Source organism: Neoarius graeffei, chromosome 8 (assembly GCF_027579695.1).
Source record: "Neoarius graeffei isolate fNeoGra1 chromosome 8, fNeoGra1.pri, whole genome shotgun sequence".
In the NCBI taxonomy this organism is placed as follows: Eukaryota; Metazoa; Chordata; class Actinopteri; order Siluriformes; family Ariidae; genus Neoarius; species Neoarius graeffei.
Window position 1 is genome coordinate 15674813 of NC_083576.1, and position 26502 is coordinate 15701314.

The window sequence follows — 26502 nt, forward strand, 5'->3', positions numbered from 1 at the left end:
TGGTGAGAAAGTGGCAAAACTAGTTCCTATCTTGTATTATTATTTGCTGCATATCAGAGTCAGAAAGGCTACATGTTCAGTTGTGTGGTAACGAAAATAGAAAATTAGGCCATCAGGATTTTTTTTTTGCCAAGATCTTTAGCGTTGATACTTTTATACTGTTCCTTATTTGTTGTATTTAACAAATTTACTTCACAAACTTATAGCCTATTACTTTGGGATCAGTCATGGACACTTGTGAAGCTGGATCCTCTGCTACAATTGGTAAGAAACAATTTAAATTATTGTACTGGCTGGGCGGCACGGTGGTGTAGTGGTTAGCACTGTCACCTCACAGCAAGAAGGTCCGGGTTCAAGCCCAGCAGCCGATGAAGGCCTTTCTGTGCGGAGTTTGCATGTTCTTCCCGTGTCCGCGTGGGTTTCCTCCGGGTGCTCCGGTTTCCCCCACAGTCCAAAGACATGCAGGTTAGGTTAACTGGTGACTCTAAATTGACCGTAGGTGTGAATGTGAGTGTGAATGGTTGTCTGTGTCTATGTGTCAGCCCTGTGATGACCTGGCGACTTGTCCAGGGTGTACCCCGCCTTTCGCCCGTAGTCAGCTGGGATAGGCTCCAGCTTGCCTGCGACCCTGTAGAACAGGATAAAGCGGCTACAGAGGATGCATGGTGTTGTTGGCCAAAGAGAGCTTATTCTAACACAAGATGCTAATCTCTTTGAGTGCCAATTTCCTTACTCCTTCATAAACTTAAACCTCACTCACAACCTACCGTACGTGCTGCTACAGCCGGTCTATGGTAAAAAAAAAAAAAAATTGGCAAAACCGTGGTTGAGACTTGTGTGACACTTGCGTATGTTCAGCGCCGTAGAAGGTTGCAGACTGCCCATGGAGACTTTTGGTCCTGCACATGCAAATTCTACGGGTCTGCGACACTACATACACGAACCGTATTCCTTTTGTACGCCTGAACCAAGTCTGAACTAGCACGGCTAGCAGGGGCTTTGTGATGACAGTAAGATGCATGAGTGACACACGGTCATTGTATGAGTGACGTGCCTCAGAAATACTACACAAGTATTTCACACTCACTATCTGTGCAGCACGCAAGACAGAAGTGCATCTCACTTTCTACCCCATGTGTGGTGTGCACGCAGTGCATGCGACCTACACACGACACGAGGGCCAAGACTCTGGGTGTGTGTATATATATCACACATCACATCACATTATCTCTAGCCGCTTTATCCTTCTACAGGGTCGCAGGCAAGCTGGAGCCCATCCCAGCTGACTACGGGCGAAAGGCGGGGTACACCCTGGACAAGTCGCCAGGTCATCACAGGGCTGACACATAGACACAGACAACCATTCACACTCACATTCACACCTACAGTCAATTTAGAGTCACCAGTTAACCTAACCTGCATGTCTTTGGACTGTGGGGGAAACCGGAGCACCCGGAGGAAACCCACGCGGACACGGGGAGAACATGCAAACTCCGCACAGAAAGGCCCTCGCCGGCCCCGGGGCTCGAACCCAGGACCTTCTTGCTGTGAGGCGACAGCGCTAACCACTACACCACCGTGCCGCCCGTGTGTGTATATATATGAACCAAGGAACTGATCATGTAGTGTGTAGCATTGTAGAAAGGAAGAAGACCACCTCATTTGCTGTTTTTGAGTATATGTTTAATTTACCATGCAACGTCAAATAATAAAACTTGGACTTAGACAACCTTTATTGTCATTCAGTATGCAACAAGTGTACACCAAACAAAATTCATCTCATCTCATTATCTCTAGCTGCTTTATCCTTCTACAGGGTCGCAGGCAAGCTGGAGCCTATCCCAGCTGACTACGGGCGAAAGGCGGGGTACACCCTGGACAAGTCGCCAGGTCATCACAGGGCTGACACATAGACACAGACAACCATTCACACCTACGGTCAATTTAGAGTCACCAGTCAACCTAACCTGCATGTCTTTGGACTGTGGGGGAAACCGGAGCACCCGGAGGAAACCCACGCGGACACGGGGAGAACATGCAAACTCCGCACAGAAAGGCCCTCGCCGGCCCCGGGGCTCGAACCCAGGACCTTCTTGCTGTGAGGCGACAGCGCTAACCACTACACCACCGTGCCGCCTCCAAACAAAATTTTGTTGCAAATTAGCTCAGCACAGAAATAAATATGAAGAGTATTAAATTAAATTATCCAGCAGAAATATTATAAAGTGACCTGTGGAATTTGGAATGTTCAAGTTATAGATAGGGGCGGCACGGTGGTGTAGTGGTTAGCGCTGTCGCCTCACAACAAGAAGGTCCTGGGTTCGAGCCCCGGGGCCGGCGAGGGCCTTTCTGTGTGGAGTTTGCATGTTCTCCCCGTGTCCGCGTGGGTTTCCGCCGGGTGCTCCGGTTTCCCCCACAGTCCAAAGACATGCAGGTTAGGTTAACTGGTGACTCTAAATTGACTGTAGGTGTGAATGTGAGTGTGAATGGTTGTCTGTGTCTATGTGTCAGCCCTGTGATGACCTGGCGACTTGTCCAGGGTGTACCCCGCCTTTCGCCCGTAGTCAGCTGGGATAGGCTCCAGCTTGCCTGCAACCCTGTAGAAGGATAAAGCGGCTACAGATAATGAGATGAGAAGTTATAGATAGAAGTTTGGAGTTCAGCAGTCTGGTGGCCTGGGGGAAATAGTTGTTATAGAACCTGGTGGTCCTGCACCTAATGCTGCGGAACCTCTTTCCAGAGACCAGAGGGGAGAACAGTCCATAATGAAGGTGTGAGGGGTCACTGATGATGTTTCTGGCTTGAGACATGCAACGCCATGGTGCTTCTGTAGAATGTAGTGAGGATGGGCGGAGGCAGGTGGGCTCTTCTCATCCTACGCAGGAAGTGCAGACGTTGCTGTGCCTTCTTGACCAGTGACACGGTGTTCACAGACCAGGTGAAGTTGTCTGTGATGTACACCCCCAGGAACTTGGTGCTATTGACCACCTCCATGGCCGTGTTGTTGAGGAGAAGTGGAGGTGGTCAAAACATGAGTATAAGGGAATAATGCATTTTATTACACTGTAAAAATCCCAACTAAATAGTCCAACAGTTTGAGCACTGAAACACACTTTGACTCCGAACTGCTGTCCTGCTCCTGCTGAGTGGTGGGACGGGGTGTCAGGATGTTCTTGTCCTTATCACTGAGCATGGCACAATGGCCTGATGGCGATGATGGGATTGCAATGTCCTCACTTCTGGGCATCGTTAGCTGAAACATACATGAAAATAAGCATATATGATATTAATTACATAAGCATATAGATACTGAAATGAATGTTTAAAGCTCATAGGCAACGGCTTTAATTTTATGCACATTTGAAACTTTATATGTTAAAAAACCCTCTGTAATTTTCTTCTGGTCCCAAGAAGTATTGTTAATAAGCAGTAAGTTCAGAGAACTGTAAAGCGGCTGTGGTAAGTTGCAAAAGGAAGTTGAGTTTCCCTGCTACAGTTACGTGACCAACTACGGCAAACAAAGAAGGTTAAACTACAGTGAAAAAGGCGAAGTGAACCCGGTGCGCTTTTTGTTCACAATGCGCAGATTAGGCAAACCGAATCGTTGATTTTTAGCGAACCGTACTGAGACCACCTCCTGAGGTGGTCTCAGTTTGGTTCGCTTTAAAGGGGTCTGGGTACGGTTGGAGTGTTCACATATGCGCAAAAAATGCTGAGTCATCGATCTGAGTTCGGTTAGATGGCTGAAAGGGACCAAGTGTGAAAACACCCTTAATTCTCCTTGGATCAGCACCAACCTCACATTTGGCCTTGGGAGAGTTCAGTTGACGGAAATCCGTCACATGACGGAAAACTTTAATCCATGGCAGTATCGTATCGGTACAAAATCCCTAGTGTGGACAGGGTAATACATTTGTGGGTTTCGTACCGATACAGTTATACCGCTACAGTACCGGTATAGTTGCTAGTGTGGACAGGTGTTGCAGTACAAAAGTAGTATCGTATTGGTACAAAATCCCTAGTGTGGACAGGGTATTAGTTTGACTCGTTTTCTTGGTGGTTTGTGTTATGTGCAAGTCTGCACTATTTTCAATATACATACACATATATAAAAACCATAGTTCGAATTACGGGGGGTACTGGGGGGTACTATACCCCCCAATGAAGACCCAGTACCCCCCAAAGAGACAAAAATATAAGTTTTTGGGGGGTCCGATATTTTTTCTGATATTGTGAAAAGGAATATATAATTCAAACCAACTCCCATTCGGCATTCTTATTGTAGGAACATTTTAATGTAAATCGATTTCAGACAGACACCCCTATTGTGGACCGTACCATTTTTGGTCACCGCAGCGCTAGAACGCGCTAGAGCAGGGGTTTTCAAAGTGTGGGAGAGTCAGCCCCGCCCCCCCCGCAGAGAGCAAATAAACAACAGCGCCCCCCCCTTACAATTTTTGTTGTTTCTATACTTAATGTTCCATTCGTATTTAAAAAAAATGGGTGTTGTACATCTCATCTCATCTCATTATCTCAAGCCGCTTTATCCTTCTACAGGGTCGCAGGCAAGCTGGAGCCTATCCCAGCTGACTACGGGTCGAAAGGCGGGGTACACCCTGGACAAGTCGCCAGGTCATCACAGGGCTGACACATAGACACAGACAACCATTCACACTCACATTCACACCTACGGTCAATTTAGAGTCACCAGTTAACCTAACCTGCATGTCTTTGGACTGTGGGGGAAACCGGAGCACCCGGAGGAAACCCACACGGACACGGGGAGAACATGCAAACTCTGCACAGAAAGGCCCTCGCCGGCCACGGGGCTCGAACCCGGACCTTCTTGCTGTGAGGCGACAGCGCTAACCACTACACCACCATGCCGCCCCACATGAGCACATCAACGGTCGATTTTCTTAAACAAAGCCAAGTGCCACATGAACACACGTTTAGAACAAAATGAAATTCAAATGAAGACCAAGTTGACTGTAATTCTCTTCACAGATCTGGCCTACTACATAACATCCCACTTGTCGATGCTACAGGGGAATATAAATTTCTGCTCTCTTCTGGCTGTATCACCAAGTTTTTGTGGTGTGGGTAGTTTCTTATGCATATCTCCTCTAGGGATCTCATCTCATTATCTCTAGCCGCTTTATCCTGTTCTACAGGGTCGCAGGCAAGCTGGAGCCTATCCCAGCTGACTACGAGCGAAAGGCGGGGTACACCCTGGACAAGTCGCCAGGTCATCACAGGGCTGACACAAAGACAACCATTCACACTCACATTCACACCTACGGTCAATTTAGAGTCACCAGTTAACCTAACCTGCATGTCTTTGGACTGTGGGGGAAACCGGAGCACCCGGAGGAAACCCACACGGACACGGCGAGAACATGCAAACTCCACACAGAAAGGCCCTCGCCGGCCACGGGGCTCGAACCCGGACCTTCTTGCTGTGAGGCGACAGCGCTAACCACTACACCACCGTGCCGCCTTCTCTAGGGATGACTCCATCATTTTCTTTGAAAGTGAAGATGGGCTTTCCATCCACAGACCTCTTACTACATTGCCTTAGAAACTTTGCACTGATGTCAGCACCATCAACCTTCTCAACCAATCCAACATAGTTGTAGGATTTGGGTTTGCATGCAAAGTTCACAATGACAAAGTTCCCATCAGACAGATCCTTGTCACCATCATCATCATCATTCTGGACCTCTGAACTCTCATAGTCAGTGGTGTCGTTAAGTGGAATGGAAATGTCCCTCTCTTCTGAGCTACTGGAGACAATCACTTTCTTTTTTGGTTTGGTTGGTTGGCACAACTTAACCCAGGCCCTTTGGCACAAATCACCCCCAACCCCACCATTTTGGAAAAAATGCATCATCCAGCAGGTTTGAGCTAACATCAGGCTAGCTGTATAGACTCCTGGTGTAGCTTACCAAAGCACAAAAATGTGTAAACTGTTTTCAAACTTGTCTATAACTGTTCAGACACAACAATCAAAAAACCTTGATCATAGAAATTTTACTTTGAAAGGCAAAAAAACAGTTTTTTGAACTTAAATGTGCTTACCTCTCGTAATGAGGCGCTCTTCTTTGCAGGATGAGTAAAATGGCTGACTCTTCAAAAATGTGTGGTCACATGACCAATTTCTTCTATGGTTCCCTAGAAACAGGGGGTGGCACAACTTCCCCGCTGGCACATCTCACCCCACTCTCCCCTGCTGCAAAAAGTACATAAATTTGCCGTGAGTGCGTTTGCGGAAATCGTACTCATGTGTACTGCATACAAAATCAGCTGTTCGTGCGTTTTTACTCATCTTTTGGTTGATAACTAAGCAATGTCATAGCACAACAAATTATTTCTGATGAGGAAATTTTATCTAACATCATAATATTAAATTGCAAAATAAAAAAATCGTGTCTTACCAGGTATAAAGTGTCGAAAGCAAACATGGTCCTTGTCAGTAGGTTCCCACTTGTCACGCTTAATTGCTGCGATCCAAAGCTTTCGGCGAGTTTCAGGGTTTTTTTTTTTTTGGAATACGGTAAAAGCTCTTGGGATCATTCTTGTCAAATCTGCATGTGCAGCCGATGACACGACACTACCATAATTAATTAGTGACCCGATAACTCCGATCGGCCATTTATAAATAGCCTCTTGCCAACCAAAACATCACGTGACCATTTTGTGATGTCACGGCGAACGCTCCCATTGTGGCCGGGGACGGACTGTCCTCCCTAAATTTTACCAGCATGTTACATATCCAACGAGAGGTAAAAACCACACCGGACCATGTATACAGTAACATTAGGGAAGGATATAAAGTCTCTGCCCATCCTCACTTAAGCCATTTATCCCTGTTTCTCACCCCAGCGTATAGACCTCTCATTAAGAAAACTACAGTGGTGCTTGAAAGTTTGTGAACCCTTTAGAATTTTCTATATTTCTGCATTAATATGACCTAAAACATGGAGGAGATTATATGGACACAGCTGCCCTCACTGACAGTCATATATAACACCCAGATGCTTGCGCCGTACAGAAAACATCATCGAGGACGGTTCTCACCTAGGAAACAGCCCGTTTATGCTGCTGCTGCCTAATGGAAGGTGCTATAGGTCCATACAGGCCCGCACCTCCAGACTCATGAACAGTTTTTATCCAAGTGCCATAAAACTCAACTCTTACTTGAAATATGTGCAGTATTTTGTGCAATATTTTCTGGACTGTGCAGTACACTTGCCCATTTATTTATTAACTTGTTGTTTTATGTCTGTGTGCTGTTTTATATTTATATAACACTTATTTTATATTAGATTTTAAAAAATTTAAAACGTACTGTTATATTTAATTTTATTTTTTAATTTTTTTGATTTTATATTAGACTTTTATATTGGATGTACCACTGAGGAGTTGTACAGCTGTGCACTGACAAAGGCATTCAATTCAATTATCGAGTCAGTACAAAAACATATTTTAGAGTTCCAAGCGTTCATTTTCCAGCACAAAATTAAATGTTACAGGAAAATAAAAAGGGCGGCACGGTGGTGTAGTGATTAGCGCTGTCGCCTCACAGCAAGAAGGTCCGGGTTCGAGCCCCGTGGCCGGCGAGGGCCTTTCTGTGCGGAGTTTGCATGTTCTCCCCGTGTCCGCGTGGGTTTCCTCCGGGTGCTCCGGTTTCCCCCACAGTCCAAAGCCATGCAGGTTAGGTTAACTGGTGACTCTAAATTGAGCGTAGGTGTGAATGTGAGTGTGAATGGTTGTCTGTGTCTATGTGTCAGCCCTGTGATGACCTGGCGACTTGTCCAGGGTGTACCTCGCCTTTCGCCCGTAGTCAGCTGGGATAGGCTCCAGCTTGCCTGCGACCCTGTAGAACAGGATAAAGCGGCTAGAGATAATGAGATGAGATGAGGGGGAAAAAAAAAGTTTGCATTTCAGCAGCATATTCCATAAGAGAGCACTTTTCAGATTAAAAAAGAAAGCATCATGAAGGCTGCTGGGTTTTGGTGCAAAATGAAGACGCGAGTGTGACAGTCAAGGTGTCCAGAAGAACTGTGGCTTGTTCTGCAAGATGCTCAGTAAAACCTACAACTCATTTCAGCATAAAACTGCACTCATTGCACCTGAGGCTTTTTATTATTATTATTATTATTATTAATAATTTTTTTTTTAAGCAAAGGGTTGTCTCACACCAAATATTGAATTTGTTTCATGAATTATGGCTTACTGCTTCCTGGTGTTTTTTTTTTATATAAATAAAGTTGAAACATTTCATTATTTAAGCAATTTTTGGTCTACAGCATTTCTTTTCATGTGGCTAAGACTTGACAGTACTGTATATATTAAATATGAAATATATATTTCATAAGTTTAAATAATTTGATTAGATTGCATATCCGTGTGAAGTTTTGCATTTTACCATTTAGCAATGGACTGATGTCCCATTCCAGGGACTATATAGGGTCTGTTAACTAAGTCGGACATACATTAATAAATTTTATTTCATATTAATGAACTTGGGCGGCACAGTGGTGTAGTGGTTAGCGCTGTCGCCTCACAGCAAGAAGGTCTGGGTTCGAGCCCCGTGGCCGGCGAGGGCCTTTCTGTGCGGAGTTTGCATGTTCTCCCCGTGTCCGCGTGGGTTTCCTCCGGGTGTTCCGGTTTCCCCACAATCCAAAGACATGCAGGTTAGGTTAACTGGTGACTCTAAATTGACCGTAGGTGCGAATATGAGTGTGAATGGTTGTCTGTGTCTATGTGTCAGCCCTGTGATGACCTGGCGACTTGTCCAGGGTGTACCCCGCCTTTCGCCCGTAGTCAGCTGGGATAGGCTCCAGCTTGCCTGCGACCCTGTAGAAGGATAAAGCGGCTAGAGATAATGAGATGAGATTAATGAACTTCAAACATTCTCCATTTACCTTGACAGAAGGTGAGGGATATAAGAGAGAAGCACTGGTCAATATATTACTAATGTGAGCAGGGACGGAAGGGAGCAGAGCTTTCAGGGTGTCCGTTAAAATAGGAGAGTTCAAAGCATCTCTTGGTATTTCAGATTCATACTATATGGATTAGTCCAGCTGCCATTTTTATTGGGGGGGGAAAGAGACACTTTTGGTATATTTTGGAATGACAGCTCATAGCAGAATACGAATAAGAAATGTCTTACTAGAGTAATCAAAGGATATGAAACAGCAAAACTAGTTTAGGTCAGTTCTCAAACATTGTATAGCACTCACATCTTGATTTGCCAGTGTTGGACTCATGGCATCATATCTCACATACTAAGGAGCAGATGGACAGATCTAGCTGCTACACTAATTAACCATGACATTAAAAACCACTGACAGGTGATCGTAAATGACGTTTGATTATCTTATCTTATTATAATAGCACCTGTTAAGGGGTGGGATGTATTAGGCAGCAAGAGAACAGTCAGTTCTCAAAATTGATGTGTTGGAAGCAGGAAAAATGGGCAAGCGTAAAGATCTGAATGGCATTTACAAGGGCCAAATTGTGATGGATGGATGACTGGGCCTAAGCATCTCCAAAATGGCAGGTCTTGTGGGGTGTTCCCGGTATGCAGTGGTTAGTACTTACCAAAAGTGGTCCAAGGAAGGACAACCGGTGAACTGGCAACAGGGTTATGGATTCCCAAGAGTCACTGGGGAGCGAAGGCTATCCCGTCTGGTCTGATCCAAAAGAAGGGCTACTGCAACACAAATTGCTGAAAAAGTTAATGCTGGCTATTCTAGAAATGTGTCAGAACACACTGCATCACAGCTTGCTGCATACGGGGCTGCGTAGCCACAGACAAGTCAGAGTGCATATGCTGACCCATCCAACACCAAAAGTGCCTACAATGGGGATTTGAGCATCATCAGAACTGGTCCATGGAGTAGTGTAAGCACGTGGACTGGTCTGATGAATCAGGTTTTCTTTTACAGTGGTGCTTGAAAGTTTGTGAACCCTTTAGAATTTTCTATATCTCTGCATAAATATGACCTAAAACAGCATCAGATTTTCACACAAGTCCTAAAAGTAGATAAAGAGAACCCAGTTAAACAAATGAGACAAAAATATTATACTTGGTCATTTATTTATTGAGGAAAATGATCCAATATTACATATCTGTGAGTGGAAAAAGTATGTGAACCTTTGCTTTCAGTATCTGGTGTGACCCCCTTGTGCAGCAATAACTGCAACTAAACGTTTGCGGTAACTGTTGATCAGTCCTGCACACCGGCTTGGAGGAATTTTAGCCCATTCCTCCATACAGAACAGCTTCAACTCTGGGGTGTTGGTGGGTTTCCTCACATGAACTGCTTGCTTCAGGTCCTTCCACAACATTTTGATTGGATTAAGGTCAGGACTTTGACTTGGCCATTCCAAAACATTAACTTTATTCTTCTTTAACCATTCTTTGGTAGAACAACTTGTGTGCTTAGGGTCATTGTCTTGCTGCATGACCCACCTTCTCTTGAGATTCAGTTCATGGACAGATGTCCTGACATTTTCCTTTAGAATTTGCTGGTATAATTCAGGTGGCACGGTGGTGTAGTGGCTAGCGCTGTCGCCTCACAGCAAGAAGGTCCAGGTTCGAGCCCCGTGGCCGGCGAGGGCCTTTCTGTGCGGAGTTTGCATGTTCTCCCCATGTCCGCGTGTGTTTCCTCCGGGTGCTCCGGTTTCCCCCACAGTCCAAAGACATGCAGGTTAGGTTAACTGGTGACTCTAAATTGACCGTAGGTGTGAATGTGAGTGTGAATGGTTGTCTGTGTCTATGTGTCAGCCCTGTGATGACCTGGCGACTTGTCCAGGGTGTACCCCGCCTTTCGCCCGTAGTCAGCTGGGATAGGCTCCAGCTTGCCTGCGACCCTGTAGAACAGGATAAAGCGATGAGATGAATTCAGAATTCGTTGTTCCATCAATGATGGCAAGCTGTCCTGGCCCAGATGCAGCAAAACAGGCCCAAACCATGATACTACCACCACCATGTTTCACAGATGGGGTAAGGTTCTTATGCTGGAGTGCAGTGTTTTCCTTTCTCCAAACATAACGCTTCTCATTTAAACCAAAACGTTCTATTTTGGTCTCATCCGTCCACAAAACATTTTTCCAATAGCCTTCTGGCTTGTCCATGTGATGTTTAGCAAACTGCAGACGAACAGCAATGTTCTTTTTGGAGAGCAGTGGCTTTCTCCTTGCAACCCTGCCATGCACACCATTGTTGTTCAGTGTTCTCCTGATGGTGGACTCATGAACATGAACATTAGCCAATGTGAGAGAGGCCTTCAATTGCTTAGAAGTTACCCTGAGGTCCTTTGTGACCTCGCCGACTATTACATGCCTTGCTCTTGGAGTGATCTTTGTTGGTCGACCACTCCTGGGGAGGGTAACAATGGTCTTGAATTTCCTCCATTTGTACACAGTCTGTCTCACTGTGGATTGGTGGAGTCCGAACTCTTTAGAGATGGTTTTGTAACCTTTTCCAGCCTGATGAGCCTCAACAACGCTTTTTTCTGAGGACCTCAGAAATCTCCTTTGTTCGTGCCATGATACACTTCCATGAACATGTGTTGTGAAGATCAGACTTTGATAGATCCCTGTTCTTTAAATAAAACAGGGTGCCCACTCACACCTGATTGTCATCCCATTGATTGAAAACTCTAATTTCACTTTCCAATTAACTGCTAATCCTAGAGGTTCACATACTTTTGCCACTCACAGATATGTAATATTGGATAATTTTCCTCAATAAATAAATTACCAAGTATAATTTCTTTTTCTCATTTGTTTAACTGGGTTCTTTTTATCTACTTTTAGGACTTGTGTGAAAATTTTTTGTTTTAAGTCATATTTATGCAGAAATATAGAAAATTCTAAAGGGTTCACAAACTTTCAAGCACCACTGTACATCATGCAGCTGGCCAGGTGCATGTGTTTTGCTTTCCTGGGGAAGAGATATTATTATTATTATTATTATTATTATTATTATGATCAATTTTTATAGCGCCTTTCTCAAAACCCAAGGTCGCTTTACAATTATAGACAGAAAACAAACAAACAACCAAAAAAAAAAAAGTCCACCAAATAGGGGTCAGGATGTCATTCCAGTGGTGTAGCGGCCACAGTCCCACCAAAAAGGTGCACGAAGACAAGTCCCACACCGCCAGTACAGCTGCCGTGATGCCGCCAGCAACATTGCTCGCACACCACGCCATGGATCCACAAAGTGAGCACAGAAGCACCGCCATGCAGAGTGCTGGTGTGTCCCAACTGCCTGCACAGCTGCTGCGACGCCACCGAGCAACATCACTCAGAACATCACGCCAAGCATTAAAGCACAGAGCGCTGGACAACCACAATGTTAAAATGAGCAACGAGCTCACTGCAGTCCATAGCTGGGAGCACAGGCATCACCCACAGTGAACCAAGGCCTGGAGGGAACCGACGCCCAAAACTGGGTCCGGAGCTACACCACAACTGGCGGACAAAACACTCAAACATCAAACAACATAAACACACAAAAAAAGAAAAAAAAAGGAGAGAAAATAAAATCAAAAAGCTCCGGTGAGAAGCGGCAGCCAGAATGCGCACGACGTACTCTCAACCGGAAACGGAAATGGCAGAGATGGCACCATTATGCACTATGGGAAGAAGGCGAGGCAGTGTGATGCTCCGAGCAATGTTCTACTAGAAACATTTGGTACTGACATTCATGTGGCTGTTACTTTGACACATACTACCTACTTAAACATAGTTGCAGACAAATGTCACCCCTTCATGTTAATAGTATTCCCTACCTGCAGTGGCCTCTTTCAGCAGGATGATGCGCCCTGCCACACTGCAAAAATTGTTCAGGGATGGTTTGAGGAACATCAGAAAATTTCCCTAGATCTCAGTCCAATCGAGCATCAAGTCCAATCCATGGACGCCTCACCTCACAGCTTACAGGACATAAAGGATTTGCTGCTAACGTCTTGGTGTCGATACCACAGCACATCTTCAGAGGTCTTGTGGAGTCCAAGCCTTTATGGGTCAGAGTTGTTGTGGTGGCACAAGGAAGACCTACACAAAATTAGGCTGGTGTTTTAACGTTATGGCTGATTAGTGTATCTGATCTATATGTTCATTTGCTCACACATTTTCTGACTTTGGTTCATCTGAAATAATAAATATAAAGGTTTCTGCACTGGTGGACCTACAACTATAGGTGAAGGGTTAAAGTATTTTATGGAATTCAGATTAAATAGAACACAAAGCTTGACCTGGCGACTTGTCCAGGGTGTACCCCGCCTCTCGCCCATCGTCAGCTGGGATAGGCTCCAGCTTGCCTTGTCCTGTACAGGGTCGCAGCGGTTACAGATAATGGATGGATGGATAGAACACAAAGCTGCTGGCAAAATACAAATGGGTCCTGTTTCCTGCTTTGTTTTCAAATGACTCACCTGATTCACTCAGACACCAGGACCAGGCACCAGAATCCACTTTTTCTCTTTTAACGGTTCCACACTATTCCACAAAGCATGTGTCCGCGCGCGCTCAGAGAAAGTCCTGTCCTGCACTATTATTTCCTGGGTTTTAGTGTCAGCAAGGCTACATGGTCAACCTTTATGTTTAAAAAAAAAAATGACTAAAATGAGACAGTCCGTCAATGACGACGTAGCTCACTCCAGCCCTGTCTAGTCCAGAAGGAACGATCTAAAGTGAGCCACCTTGCGCAATAAATATTGCAAGCTATATACACTATATACAAACTATATATAGAAGCGATATCTACCCTAGGAATACCGACTTATTTGCTAGAAAGAATCCAAAACAGCGAGGAATTGAGAGGGAAGCGATTTTTTTTTTTGAACTGCTCATCAAGGCTTAATTAGTCCATAACTTCATTAATAATTGTAATTAAGCAAATCTGGGTAGAAGTTGTATGCACCCTAGGTACCCCTACCTTCATGCCAGAAAGAATCAAAATCGGTGAAGAACTGAGAGAGAGAAGAAGCGATTTTCGTGAAATGTGGATGACGGTAGACGGACGGACAACACGTGATGGCATAAGCTCATTGCCTGTCGGCTTGGATGAGCTAATGATTCAGTATCAATCAACCATTTTCACCATAACTCACACATGTGATCTGTCAACCTGCACAAGAACTGTTTTATTGTTAAAGAAAGCTAATAGTTTTATTTTATTTTTCCCTAGAATGCATTTTTGGAGATCTCATGAAGATCAATACGACTGGATCATCTGCGCAAACAGCTTCCCAGGACAACTACACTATAAAAGGTACGTGACTTAACTTTGATTGTACCCATTTCTTATTATGTTTCCCATTTTAAACCTGACATTTAACATATTGTTGCCAAAGGTGTGGAAGCCTCGCATAAAATGGCTGAAGTTGATCTGCAGAGGATGAACCAGTACAAGCCCACCATCATGAAAGTTGCCAGAGCTAAAAAGATGGACCCAGCTGTGATTGCAGGCATTATGTCTAGAGAGACACGGGCTGGATCGTGTGGATCAGGGCTTGTCGATGGCTGGGGGGATCATGGCTATGCCTTTGGGCTTATGCAGGTTTGTTGAGACAACACATGTGTAATGCATTTCTGTGTGGTGAAAGTGACACGCCCATATTAAAATATAATCTAAAGATGCAAAGGTTTTCTAGTTGTTCTTTCTGTAATTGTATAAGTTTGGGCTGAAATGTATCGTGTTGCACCAAACATTGTTATTGTTCCACGTTAAATGACTAAATGTTGTTCTAATATATGAGATACATAGCAGATGATGCGTGATGTCATTGTCTTTAGGTTGACAAACGTTACCACTGTCCTGCGGGAGAATGGAACAGTGAGGAGCACATCATCCAAGCTACTGATATTTTAATCAATTTCATTAATCAAATTCAACAAAAATTCAAAGACTGGTGCAAGGAGGACCAGTTTAAAGGTATAAACTGACACTTGTGTCACTTCTGTTGCTGTCTTGTGAAAAAGAAGTAAAAAGATCTGTGAATATACATTTAACTTCTGTTGTAGTAATTAAAAAAAAAGTACTACATGCTACAATAATTAAACTGACATTTTAACATCTTAATAGTCAGCCAGTGCTGCTGATTCTGATTGGTCAGAAGGTGTTGATTAATTTCCCATTAAAGCATGGCTCAGATATTAGTTCCAGCTACAAGAGTTCTTAATTTGCTTCTTTGAATTTGTTAGTATGGACTTACATGGTGCTTCACATGCAGTAAATGGATTGAAATGGTGATATTTTCTGTGAGAAGATGTTTGTTTAGCATTTATGGAAGGAGTTTCAAGTATTTTGTAAAAGTTGGAATTTAAGCAGTTCCTTTAATATTTCTGACATGGAAAAACCTTCAGAACAGAAGGTTTTGCGATTGCTTGTTTCTCTGTAATATGAGAAGCTATACGTTTTGTCTTGTTAAGCTACGAGAAAAATTTAAGGACTCTAACGATTACAACAGAAGTGATGAGAGAAACTAACTTTTTTTTGCAGACATTCCACAACGATCAGTTTCAGTATGTACAGGCGCATCTCAAAAAAATGACATTATTGTGAAAAAGTTCAATACTTTCCGTCAGCTATGTTAAAGTGAAAATGAAATATATTCTAGACTAATTACATGAAAACTAAAATGTTTCAAGCCTTTTCTATTTCAATTTTGATAATTGTGGCCTACAATGCAAAAAAAAAAGTGAGTAGAACAGTATAAATAGTGTGTATCTCTCAGTCTAGTCAAGTACACGCAACCACAATCATGGGGAAGACTGCTGACTTGACAGTTATCCAGAAGACAATCAATCAACGCCCTCCACAAGGAGTGTAAGCCACAGAAGGTCATTGCTGAAAAGGGTGGCTGGAAAAGGTGCACAAGCAGCACGGATGACTGCAACTTGGAGAGGATTGTCAAGAAAAGTCGATTCAAGAACTTGGGAGAGCTTCAGAAGCAGTGGATTGATGCTGGTGTCAGTGCATCAAGAGCCACTACATACAGACGCCTTCAGGAAAGGGGCTACAACTGTCACGTTCCTTATATCAAGCCACTCCTGAACCAGAGACAATGCCAGAAGCGTCTTACCTGGGCTAAGGAGAGAAAGAAGTGGACTGTTGCTCAATGGTCCAAAGTCCTCTTTTCAGATGAAAGTAAATTTCGCATTTCATTGGGAAATAGAGTCTGGAAGAAGAGTGGAGAGGCACAGAATCCAAGGTGTTTGAAGTCCAGTGTGAAGTTTCTGCAGTCTGTGATGACTTGGGGAGCCATGTTGTCATCTGCTAGTGTTGATCCACTGTGTTTTATCCAGTCCAAAGTCAATGCAGTGTCTACCAGGAGATTTCAGAGCACTTCATGCTTTCATATGTTGACAAGCTTTATGGAGATGCCGATTTCCTTTTCCAGCAGGACTTAGCACCTGCCCACAGTGCCAAGACTACCACCAAATGGTTTGCTGACCATGATATTACTGTGCTTGATTGGCCAGCCAGCTCGCCTGACCTGAACCCCAGAGAGAATCTTTGAGGTTTTATCAAGAGGAAGATGAGAAACACCCGACCCAAAAATACAGACGAGCTGAAGGTCACTATCAAAGCAAGCTGGGCTTCAATAACACCTCAGCAGTGCCTCAGGCTGATCATCTCCATGCCATGCTGCACTGATGCAGTATTTCGTGATAAAGGAGCCCCAACCAAGTACTGAGTGTATAAATGAACATACTTTTCAGAAGTTGGACATTTCTTTACTGTAAATCCTTTTTTGACTAATCTTAGGAAATATTCTAATAATTTGAGATGCTGGATTTCTGATTTTCATGAGCTATAAGCCATAATCATCAAAATTAAAACAAAAAAAGGCTTGAAATATTTCACTTTGTGTAATGAATATATAATATATAAAAGTTTAAATTACATTTTTTAAATTAAATTCCCAAAAAAAAGAACTTTTTCGTGATATTCTAATTTTTTGAAATGCACCTGTATAAAGGGATAAAAAATTAGGCTGTGCTTGTTTTAAAAAAAAAAAAAAAAAATTTAAATGTAATCTTTGGCAAATGTGTATGGAATGACAGGAATAAAATTAGAAAATAATCAACTTCTTGTTGTGAACAGTAACTTTTGCACCAGGTTTGGATGCATCACACCACTGTCATTGATTATTTTCCTATAACAGCATGCTTTGTCATGTACGTATTGTTCCTTAGGCCATCCTTAAAAAAAATCCGTTTCCTGTCCACCGGGTGAGCAAAAAAATTTTCAGTCGGGAGGGAGGGATTTTTTTTTTTTTTTGATGGATAAGAAATCGCAATGCGGGTTTTTTTTTCTTTCAGTACTTTTTTATTACAAAAGCAGACACATTTAATAAAATGACAGTTTAATCAACTGAAACTTGTACAAAAACTTTAAGTTAGCATTTTAAATGCTGACTGCAACATTTGCAAAACTTTTACAAAGGTACTTAAAATGTCCGACACACAGACTTTTTGTAGTTCTAAATCGAGCGTTAGGCCTAGTTCGGATGAAATTACACTATTAAAATGATCACTGAATGATTTGTTTTTCTGAATCTTTACTATTTTGTTGTTCGCTAGAATACCATTTTGCGATTTCACACTTAAGCAAATGTTTGAAACTCCGGATCTCCTTCCTTCATGGTGGCTGCCATTTTTTTGTGCCGCACGGCGCATGCGCAGAGCTGATTCAGTTCAGAGTGCGCGCGCACTCGGCGGAGGCAGTAGTGTGTCGGAGGGAACAGAAGCAGAGATGACGCTTATTTTGTCTCCGGTAAACCAGTCTTCTCTCGTTCAATTACGTGCTGGCATCAAAAGACACCGTTGGTTGTAAGTGAAACCAAACTGAGTGGTTGGAGTGTATTTTCATGCACAAATGGAGAAATGTTCGCTGAGTGTGTAATTGTGTAGCCCCACTGCAGACCGTTGTCGTTGTTAATTCATAGCATGCTCAGCTGCGTGAATGTGTCATGCACCGAAAATAAGAGATTTACAAGCCAGGAACGCCTCATGATGCAATACACAAGAAAAGAGAGAAGATTTACTGCCATTTTACTTTGTATTTGAGTAAAGTGAATAAATAAATGGTCTGTGGAAAATACATTTAATCCTGGGAACTGCGGCACAGGAGTTTATTTTGTGTTTACTCCCCTCGGCTGGCTACGTATTTGTCATGGCTGGCTAGTATGAGCCTTAGTGGAAAGCCCTGGGAATGCGGAAATGTCAAGTTCGATTTTAGATTTACGAACCCGAAAAAAATGTCGAAAAACCGGCGTTAAAAAAAAATTTCAACCGCACAAACGGCACTCACCCGGCCGGTGGACCGGAAACAGAACATTTTTTAATAATGGCCTTACTTAACTAAAAGTAAACTGTTGTGTATGCACTAAAAGATGTTACCTGTTATGGTTGGTCCTGTTTCAGGAGGAATCGCAGCCTACAACGCTGGCCCAGGGAATGTCTGCTCTCATGAGGGCATGGACGAAAAGACCACAGGGAAGGACTATGCGAATGATGTCGTGGCTAGGGCCCAGTGGTTCAAACGCAACGGATACTGAGCAATAGATCCCATGATGCACTGCATAACTTGTACAATATTTGTTGAAGCCTTATGTTATATTGATTTGTTCATGTGGATGATTTGTGACTACACATTTCTTCCTAAGCATCAATCCTAGCAATTATAGAAATAGTCTTATAAAACATAATCGGACAATAAAGTACTTAGCATGTTAATTAAGTAACATTTATTAATATACAGACAATATAACAGCAGAATGTGTTTTTTCTGAGGTAAATTGTGTCTAGGTGAAGTACTGTAGTAAAATCAGTTTGGGTCAGGTCTTGGTTCAAAGCAGGCATTTTAGAAGTATTTTTATTATATTTCTTGAAGTGATCTTTACATCTTGACAATAATGAAGAAAAAACAAAATCCAGCATCTGTCATCTCTCTCGTTGACCAGCAGAAATCAGGCAGTGCGTATTCATGAGTTTTGGAAGAGTGGCTGAAGGGAAAGGGGTGGGATTTTTCAGTTGGATACTTTCCAAATCCAGCTTACTCGTTCTGATTTTTCCAAAATGACTTGCTCTGTCTTTAAAGGAAATCAACAACTAACCAGTGGCTCTGTCGTGGTGGTGGGGATTTATTTTGCTGGCATGGTTTGTGTCCACTTTTCTCCTTAAATAAAGGCATTACTGCAAATCAATACAATGTACTGATTACCTTTATTCTATTTGCTCCTTTCACATATCCCACAATCCACTGCATGGGTGGGAATGTCCGATGGCCAGGCCTAGGCTGCTGATAATGCTACAAAAACCAATAATGGGCTATATAATGTTTTGATGATCAGATATCAGATCCTCAAATATTATTAGAGGTTTACATGGTCGCTCAGATTTTTTCAAGATTAATACTGCTTGAAATGATTGCACATTTGTCATCAATATAAATTGGTCATCAATTTTGATGTTCAAATATCAGATGTAAGCTGAAATGGGATGTTATTAGACTGCTTTTATATGTCTAATTACTGGTTCCATGGTATTTTTTGTCAGCACAGAAGCTTTTAATTGGTCATCCTTAGATTATCGCCAATTAGAGCTGTAATCAGGCCTGAAAAGTCAAGCCCGACCTGGCCCGAGCCCGACAAGTACACCGTTTTAAAAGCCCGAACCCATTTACAGCCCGACATTAGGCTATTCAAATGTGCACAGGCACACAGCTCTTTTGCCTTTTGTCAAGAATGAGTCATTTATACATTTTTTTAACATTTATTCATGACTGATGTACAGTAGGTTATAGGCCACTTGGAACAAATAAATAAAATGTCCTCTTTTAACATCATCATATCTCAGGCCTACGCGTAGTCTATAAATAGGCCAAAGCCTATTAAGGCCTAAAAAAAACGATTAGCGACAAAAAAACCCCACAATTCTAAACTAACATACAGTGGGGCAAAAAAGTATTTAGTCAGTCACCAATTGTGCAAGTTCTCCCACTTAAAAAGATGAGAGAGGCCTATAATTTTCATCATAGGTATACCTCAACTATGAGAGACAAAATGAGAAAAAAAAATCCAGAAAAATCACATTGTCTGATTTTTAAAGAATTTATTTGCAAATTATGTTGGAAAATAATTATTTGGTCAATAACAAAAGTTCATCTCAGTACTTTGTTATATATCCTTCGTTGGCAATGACAGAGGTCAAACATTTTCTGTAAGTCTTCACAAGGTTTTCACACACTGTTGCTGGTATTTTGGCCCATTCGTCCATGCAGATCTCCTCTAGAGCAGTGATGTTTTGGGGCTGTCGCTGGGCAACACGGACTTTCAACTCCCTCCAAAGATTTTCTATGGGGTTGAGATCTGGAGACTGGCTAGGCCACTCCAGGACCTTGAAATGCTTCTTACGAAGCCACTCCTTCGTTGCCCGGGCGGTGTGTTTGGGATCATTGTCGTGCTGAAAGACCCAGCCACGTTTCATCTTCAATGCCCTTGCTGATGGAAGGAGGTTTTCACTCAAAATCTCACGATACATGGCCCCATTCATTCTTTCCTTTACACGGATCAGTCATCCTGGTCCCTTTGCAGAAAAACAGCCCCAAAGCATGATGTTTCCACCCCCATGCTTCACAGTAGGTATGGTGTTCTTTGGATGCAACTCAGCATTCTTTCTCCTCCAAACACAACAAGTTGAGTTTTTACCAAAAAGTTCTATTTTGGTTTCATCTGACCATATGACATTCTCCCAATCCTCTTCTGGATCATCCAAATACTCCCTAGCAAACTTCAGACGGGCCTGGACATGTACTGGCTTAAGCAGGAGGACACATCTGGCACTGCAGGATTTGAGTCCCTGGCGGCGTAGTGTGTTACTGATGGTAGCCTTTGTTACTTTGGTCCCAGCTCTCTGCAGGTCATTCATTAGGTCCCCCCATGTGGTTCTGGGATTTTTGCTCACTGTTCTTGTGATCATTTTTACCCCACGGGGTGAGATCTTGCGTGGAGCCCCAGATCAAGGGAGATTATCAGTGGTCTTGTATGTCTTCCATTTTCTAATAATTGCTCCCACAGTTGATTTCTTCACACCAAGCTGCTTACCTATTGCAGATTCAGTCTTCCCAGCCTGGTGCAGGTCTACAATTTTGTTTCTGGTGTCCTTTGACAGCTCTTTGGTCTTGGCCATAGTGGATTTTGGAGTGTGACTGTTTGAGGTTGTGGACAGGCATCTTTTATACTGATAACGAGTTCAAACAGGTGCCATTAATACAGGTAACGAGTGGAGGACAGAGGAGCCTCTTAAAGAAGAAGTTACAGGTCTGTGAGAGCCAGAAATCTTGCTTGTTTGTAGGTGACCAAATACTTATTTTACTGAGGAATTTACCAATTAATTCATTAAAAATCCTACAATGTGATTTCCTGGATTCTTTCCCCCATTCTGTCTCTCATAGTTGAAGTGTACCTACGATGAAAATTACAGGCCTCTCTCATCTTTTTAAGTGGGAGAACTTGCACAATTGGTGGCTGACTAAATACTTTTTTGCCCCACTGTAGGTAGGCCTATTTGGAACTAACGAAATAGGCCCGACACAATAAGTTACATAAAATTGAGATTAGGCCTAAGATGAATGAAAACTGGGCTTGCTTGCGGTCGCCTCTCTCCACAATCATCACGAATGTGAATAGGCCAATGCACCAATAAAAATGTGTTTTTCTTAAATTTAATTAAGATAAATTCTAAATTAAGATGTGTATTTGGCAATAACAAAATTAAGATAAAGGCTCTGCAGGCTTTGTTTCCCCACGTCTCTCCACAATCCGGCCTCGACGAGACGATGAACAGCAGCTGAAATTTAATAAAAGAATAATACCTACATTAGCCTATATGCTCTGTCTACATTGTGTGTTTAAGACTCATGTTTAGTTATAATTTGAAAAACCTTTACTCATCAAGATTAGGCTACATGTTTTTGTGGAGGAAAATTATTGAATCCACTGTAGATGGCTTCAGCGCCATTCTGCGCTCACTGATGGTGCGTCCAGCAGAACTGAACACCCTTTCACTGCTGCTGCTGCTGCTGGCCGGGTTGCAGAGTACTGATCTGGCTAATTTTGCAAGTTTTGGGTAGGATGGTTTGTTTATCTTCCACCAGTCAAGAACATCCATTTCATTTTCCATGACAGCCATTTCAATGTAGCGAGTGACCTCGTCATCTTCCCAGTCAGCTTGCTGTACATTTTCCCACTCCGTAAAATTCGCTCTTTTTGCCGGAGGAGTGGTTTTGACTGCAGAGAGCTCTGGGTCCACATCTTGTGCACCTGCAGCCATGGCTTGCAGAATGCATGGGTATGTACGGCATTCCTGTCTGAGTGTGACAACATTCTAAGTTGGTTAAACTTTGGCCAGAGGAATGTTGCGATTGTTGGTAACTTGCCAGCGCCCCATAACGATCCCACAATTCCTTGCGCGCTCCACCCGGATGTGACGTAAAGTGGAACTGCTTTAACTGTATCGAGAGCGCTTCGATTCACTCTCTCATGTTCTGACTACTGGAGTGGTCGGACGGAATGTAGGCACGCTCGCTACAGTGTTGAGACTAACCGCTATTGTCTGAGAACAGCCTGTTCAAATTAGTTTCGGCCGAACTTTTGAACGACCCGCTAGGTTTCAGTGATATAGTGGTTTTGATTCTAAACCTTTGCAAAGTTTAACTACAGTTAAGTAGTTTTCCACGCTAAGAGGCATTTGCGGACAGCTTCGCTCCTCTCAGCCTTTTCCTCGTCGACGCATCACCGGAGGTTTCTCCCGAAGCACCGTGGACCAGCTAGGCCTCCATCTCCCTGCTTCGTTTAGCCGCGGTTGGACGCAACTCGCCGCTAACCTCCTCTCCTCGGACCGCGACCCTCAGCGCGGACATCGGAGAACGAACTTCCATCGCATTGAGTAGGCACTTGGGCAAATTTTAGTAATTTGTAGCTTATTCAGATGGTTGTTAGGGTCACGTTTAAGCTTTGAGCTGTTTAGCATACCCGCTCAGACACGGAAGGTGGTTTTTTTTTATTGTTTGTTTTGGTTCTGTTTTTCTTTGAACTTGTTAAACAGGGTATCTTGCATGTTTATGTCTTTCCTTAACTCCATTGCTAGCTTCCCTATCTGATTAGCAGTGCAGCGACAAGTTTGTTATTTTAAGCCCCGAGGCTGGACCGCTACAAGGCCTAGTCCTCTCCATCCAACACCTATTACTCTTCCCCTCTCTCTCTCTCTCTCCCTCGCGTTGAGTTCTTTGCCTAGATAGTCTTTTGGAAATTGTTGTTAAGCACAGTGTTTGGATCCAGCTGTAACGTGGCCAGATTCTCATTAGCAACTCATTGCTAGCTACCTCAGGGTGATACGCTAGCTGGTAGGCTTGTGTTCTCGACTAGGCCTGCAGGCGCCATATTCCCCGACACCATTTTGGTACCTCCCTCATTGAGCTACCTGTGATACGTCACCTAGTTTACGACATCTAGGCATTGACCGCCATTTTGCTTAAGCATTGCTAGAGTGGCTAGTCATTAGCATCTGCCCACAGATATATACACACACACACACACACACACACACACACACACACACACACACACACACACACACACGCACGCATCGGCTTTCCCTAGTCACACGCACACACACGGAATTCTCTTTTCCTATCTCTCTCTCTTTCTCTTCCCCTCTCTCCTGCCCCAAACCTATGGCCCAGGTGTAATTGTTCCATTGTTGTGCCTTGTTATTACCTTTGCCCGACATTGAATGTATTTTGTGAGATTCTTATTAGTGAGTAGTAGACAAATAAAAGCTAATCAAATTGAATTACATTTTACTTGTTCCTGTTGTTTATTCACAAGGTCAACTATTTAGAACTCCTTTTTCCTTCAAATTTAGCTTTGGTATACAACTGGGTTTCCCATCTAATGCAGAGCTACCATTAATCTTGAATGTAACCATTCACGGTGAATATTAAGATTAATAATTAAGATTTTATGAGACTGATCTTTAATTATAAATTGATTAATTCAATTATCAATTATTACATAATTTATAATTTAATTAATCCCAATTCCACCTACACGATCTTGTGGAGGTCCTGTATTATCACTTTACGCGCGAGCCAGTCTTCATGCCGTTTACGCACGACAGCTTGCTGAGGGGAGTCCAGGGCATTGGGTTGACAGTGGCGTTTCAGTTTCTCACACCAGAGACACACACGATTAAGTGTTGGATAGTTGTTTCCCTCAAGTTCCCACTGTGCATCACAGAACGGCCTCAGAAAGTTAAACAAAAAGCCCAGTGTGTCTGGCGCTATTTTTTCAATGCGTGCGCTCTCCCCTCGTGCCTCCAGCTTTTCATGGAGCTCATGATATATGGCCTGGTATAGAGGTCAGTGTGAGGTACACTGTCCTGAACCGAGTGTCTCCCATTTGCAGCAATGTTGTTGACAGTTGCGCAGCCAACCCAGACTGTTTAACGTACCTCACTAATGATTTAGCAGCAGAAATGGTACCTTCTATGTCCAGAGCACCATCGGCTTTGGATAACTCGGCAATGTCGAGTCCATAGTGCAGTACCGTGTTAATGACATGGTCAATGCAGTCCAATCTCTGGTATGGCTGCAGAGCTAATTTAATGTTTGCCCCCTCATGGCTCACCCATACAATTTTGCTGAGAGAGGAAGTGTCAAGGCCAAACTTTGTCACCAGTAATTTCAATATCTCCCGTCTGATATTTTCTCCCGTCTTTGCCTCTTCCAAAGGGAACATTGCAGTTGTCAGGGTTTTATTCACCAGTTCCATATCCTCACTTATGAAATGGCATGTGATTGTCAAATAACTAATTTTCCAATAATTCTCTGTCCACATGTCTGTGGTCATTGCGACTGTGCCATCCTTCAACAAATTCTTAAGTTTCTGCACTAAAGCTTCTATCTTTTCTTCTGCCATGTCAGTGCACCTCTTCACAATTGTCACATGGCGGGGAATAACAGACTTTACGGGAACCCTCCCATATGCAGCCCCGACATTAATTAGTTCTTGCGCCAGCTCTTCAAACCCCTCGCCATTTACGACATTGAAAGGCCTAATGTCTTTCCAGCAAAAGCTGACACACTTCTCTGTCACCGAATGTTTCACCGTGGCAGGGATGGGCTTAAATGCTGTAACAAATGATTTGACTGTAGGTTGATCACTGGCAGGTGTTGAACAGCTTTGATCAACATGTCTTATCAGCGACAAATTCCCTGTTGTTCTGCTATCATACTTAAACAGAACATCACATCTTTTGCATTTCACATAACCCACTGGCTCATCATTCTCATCATGGACATGGTCAAAACTTTTCCACAACTCAGATTTTACTTTCGCTGACGGTGCAACCAGAACGTAATCGCCAGAGGCCAGCCTCTGTTTCACCTCCTCGGCATCCATTTTTGCATGTTTCTGGCGCTAATCGAAATGTGTCACCTGACCGCTCATTTACCGCGCAAACCCGAGCCCGAATAAAATGACAGAAATTAAGCCCAAACCCGACCGAACCCGTCAGATCCCGTCAGGTTCAGGCAAAGATCTTCAGCTCTAGTTCCAACTACTCAGCACTATAACTCTGGCCAACAACATTAACAGTGTACATTTACAGTGATGACAAATTGTAAATGTGTAATCATTTTGAGCAGTATTAATCTTGAAAATAAATCTGTGAGACCATGCACAGTGGTGCTTGAAAGTTTGTGAACCCTTCTATATTTCTGCATAAATGTGACCTAAAACATTATCAGATTTTCACACAAGTCCTAAAAGGAGATAAAGAGAACCCAGTTAAACAAATGAGACAAAAATATTATACTTGGTCATTTCACAGATGGGGTAAGGTTCTTATGCTGGAATGCAGTGTTTTCCTTTCTCCAGACACAATTTGGCTCGGTTGATACAAAATATGAGAAGCGTGAGATGTACTGCCCAATAGAAAATGTTGAAGTGGAATGACCTGATATGTTAACCAATTAAATTATTTGTCCACATTTTTTTTGAGACAGCATAAAATGAGAATGTTGTGATTTTGAGTTGGTTCGCTCTGCAGACCGAACTTGGCTTTTATTTGATTTAATAAAAGTCTAAACCTTTCTGCAACCTCTTGGACTTTGAATCATTTTTGCTTGGAGAGTTTGAGTTTCCATGACAATGTAAGGGCCAAATAAAGAAACTTTTCTCTCCAAATGAGAATGATCTCTTCCAGGATGATTCTGCCCATATCCACAGGGCATGAGGGCTCACTGAACGGTTTAACAAGTATGAAAATTATGCAAATCATATGCTTTGGTCTTCACAATCCAACCGAACATTACACTGAGTGCAGAATTATTAGGCAAGTTGTATTTTTGAGGATTAGTTTTATTATTGAACAACAACTATGTTCTCAATCAACCAAAAAGTCTCA

The 26502-nt window shown here is 43.0% G+C and overlaps 1 protein-coding gene across 1 annotated transcript; it reads left to right on the top strand.

Annotated features, from left to right (window-relative positions):
- Nucleotides 1-26: 26 nt before the first annotated feature.
- LOC132890488 (lysozyme g-like) lies at nucleotides 27-19243 on the top strand. The gene is made up of 5 exons (XM_060927377.1): nucleotides 27-264; nucleotides 14213-14296; nucleotides 14379-14584; nucleotides 14821-14959; nucleotides 18457-19243. Exons 1-5 carry the CDS (start codon nucleotides 228-230, stop codon nucleotides 18588-18590), a joined length of 600 nt encoding a protein of 199 aa, XP_060783360.1. The 5' UTR covers nucleotides 27-227; the 3' UTR covers nucleotides 18591-19243.
- The last annotated feature ends 7259 nt before the right edge of the window (nucleotides 19244-26502 follow it).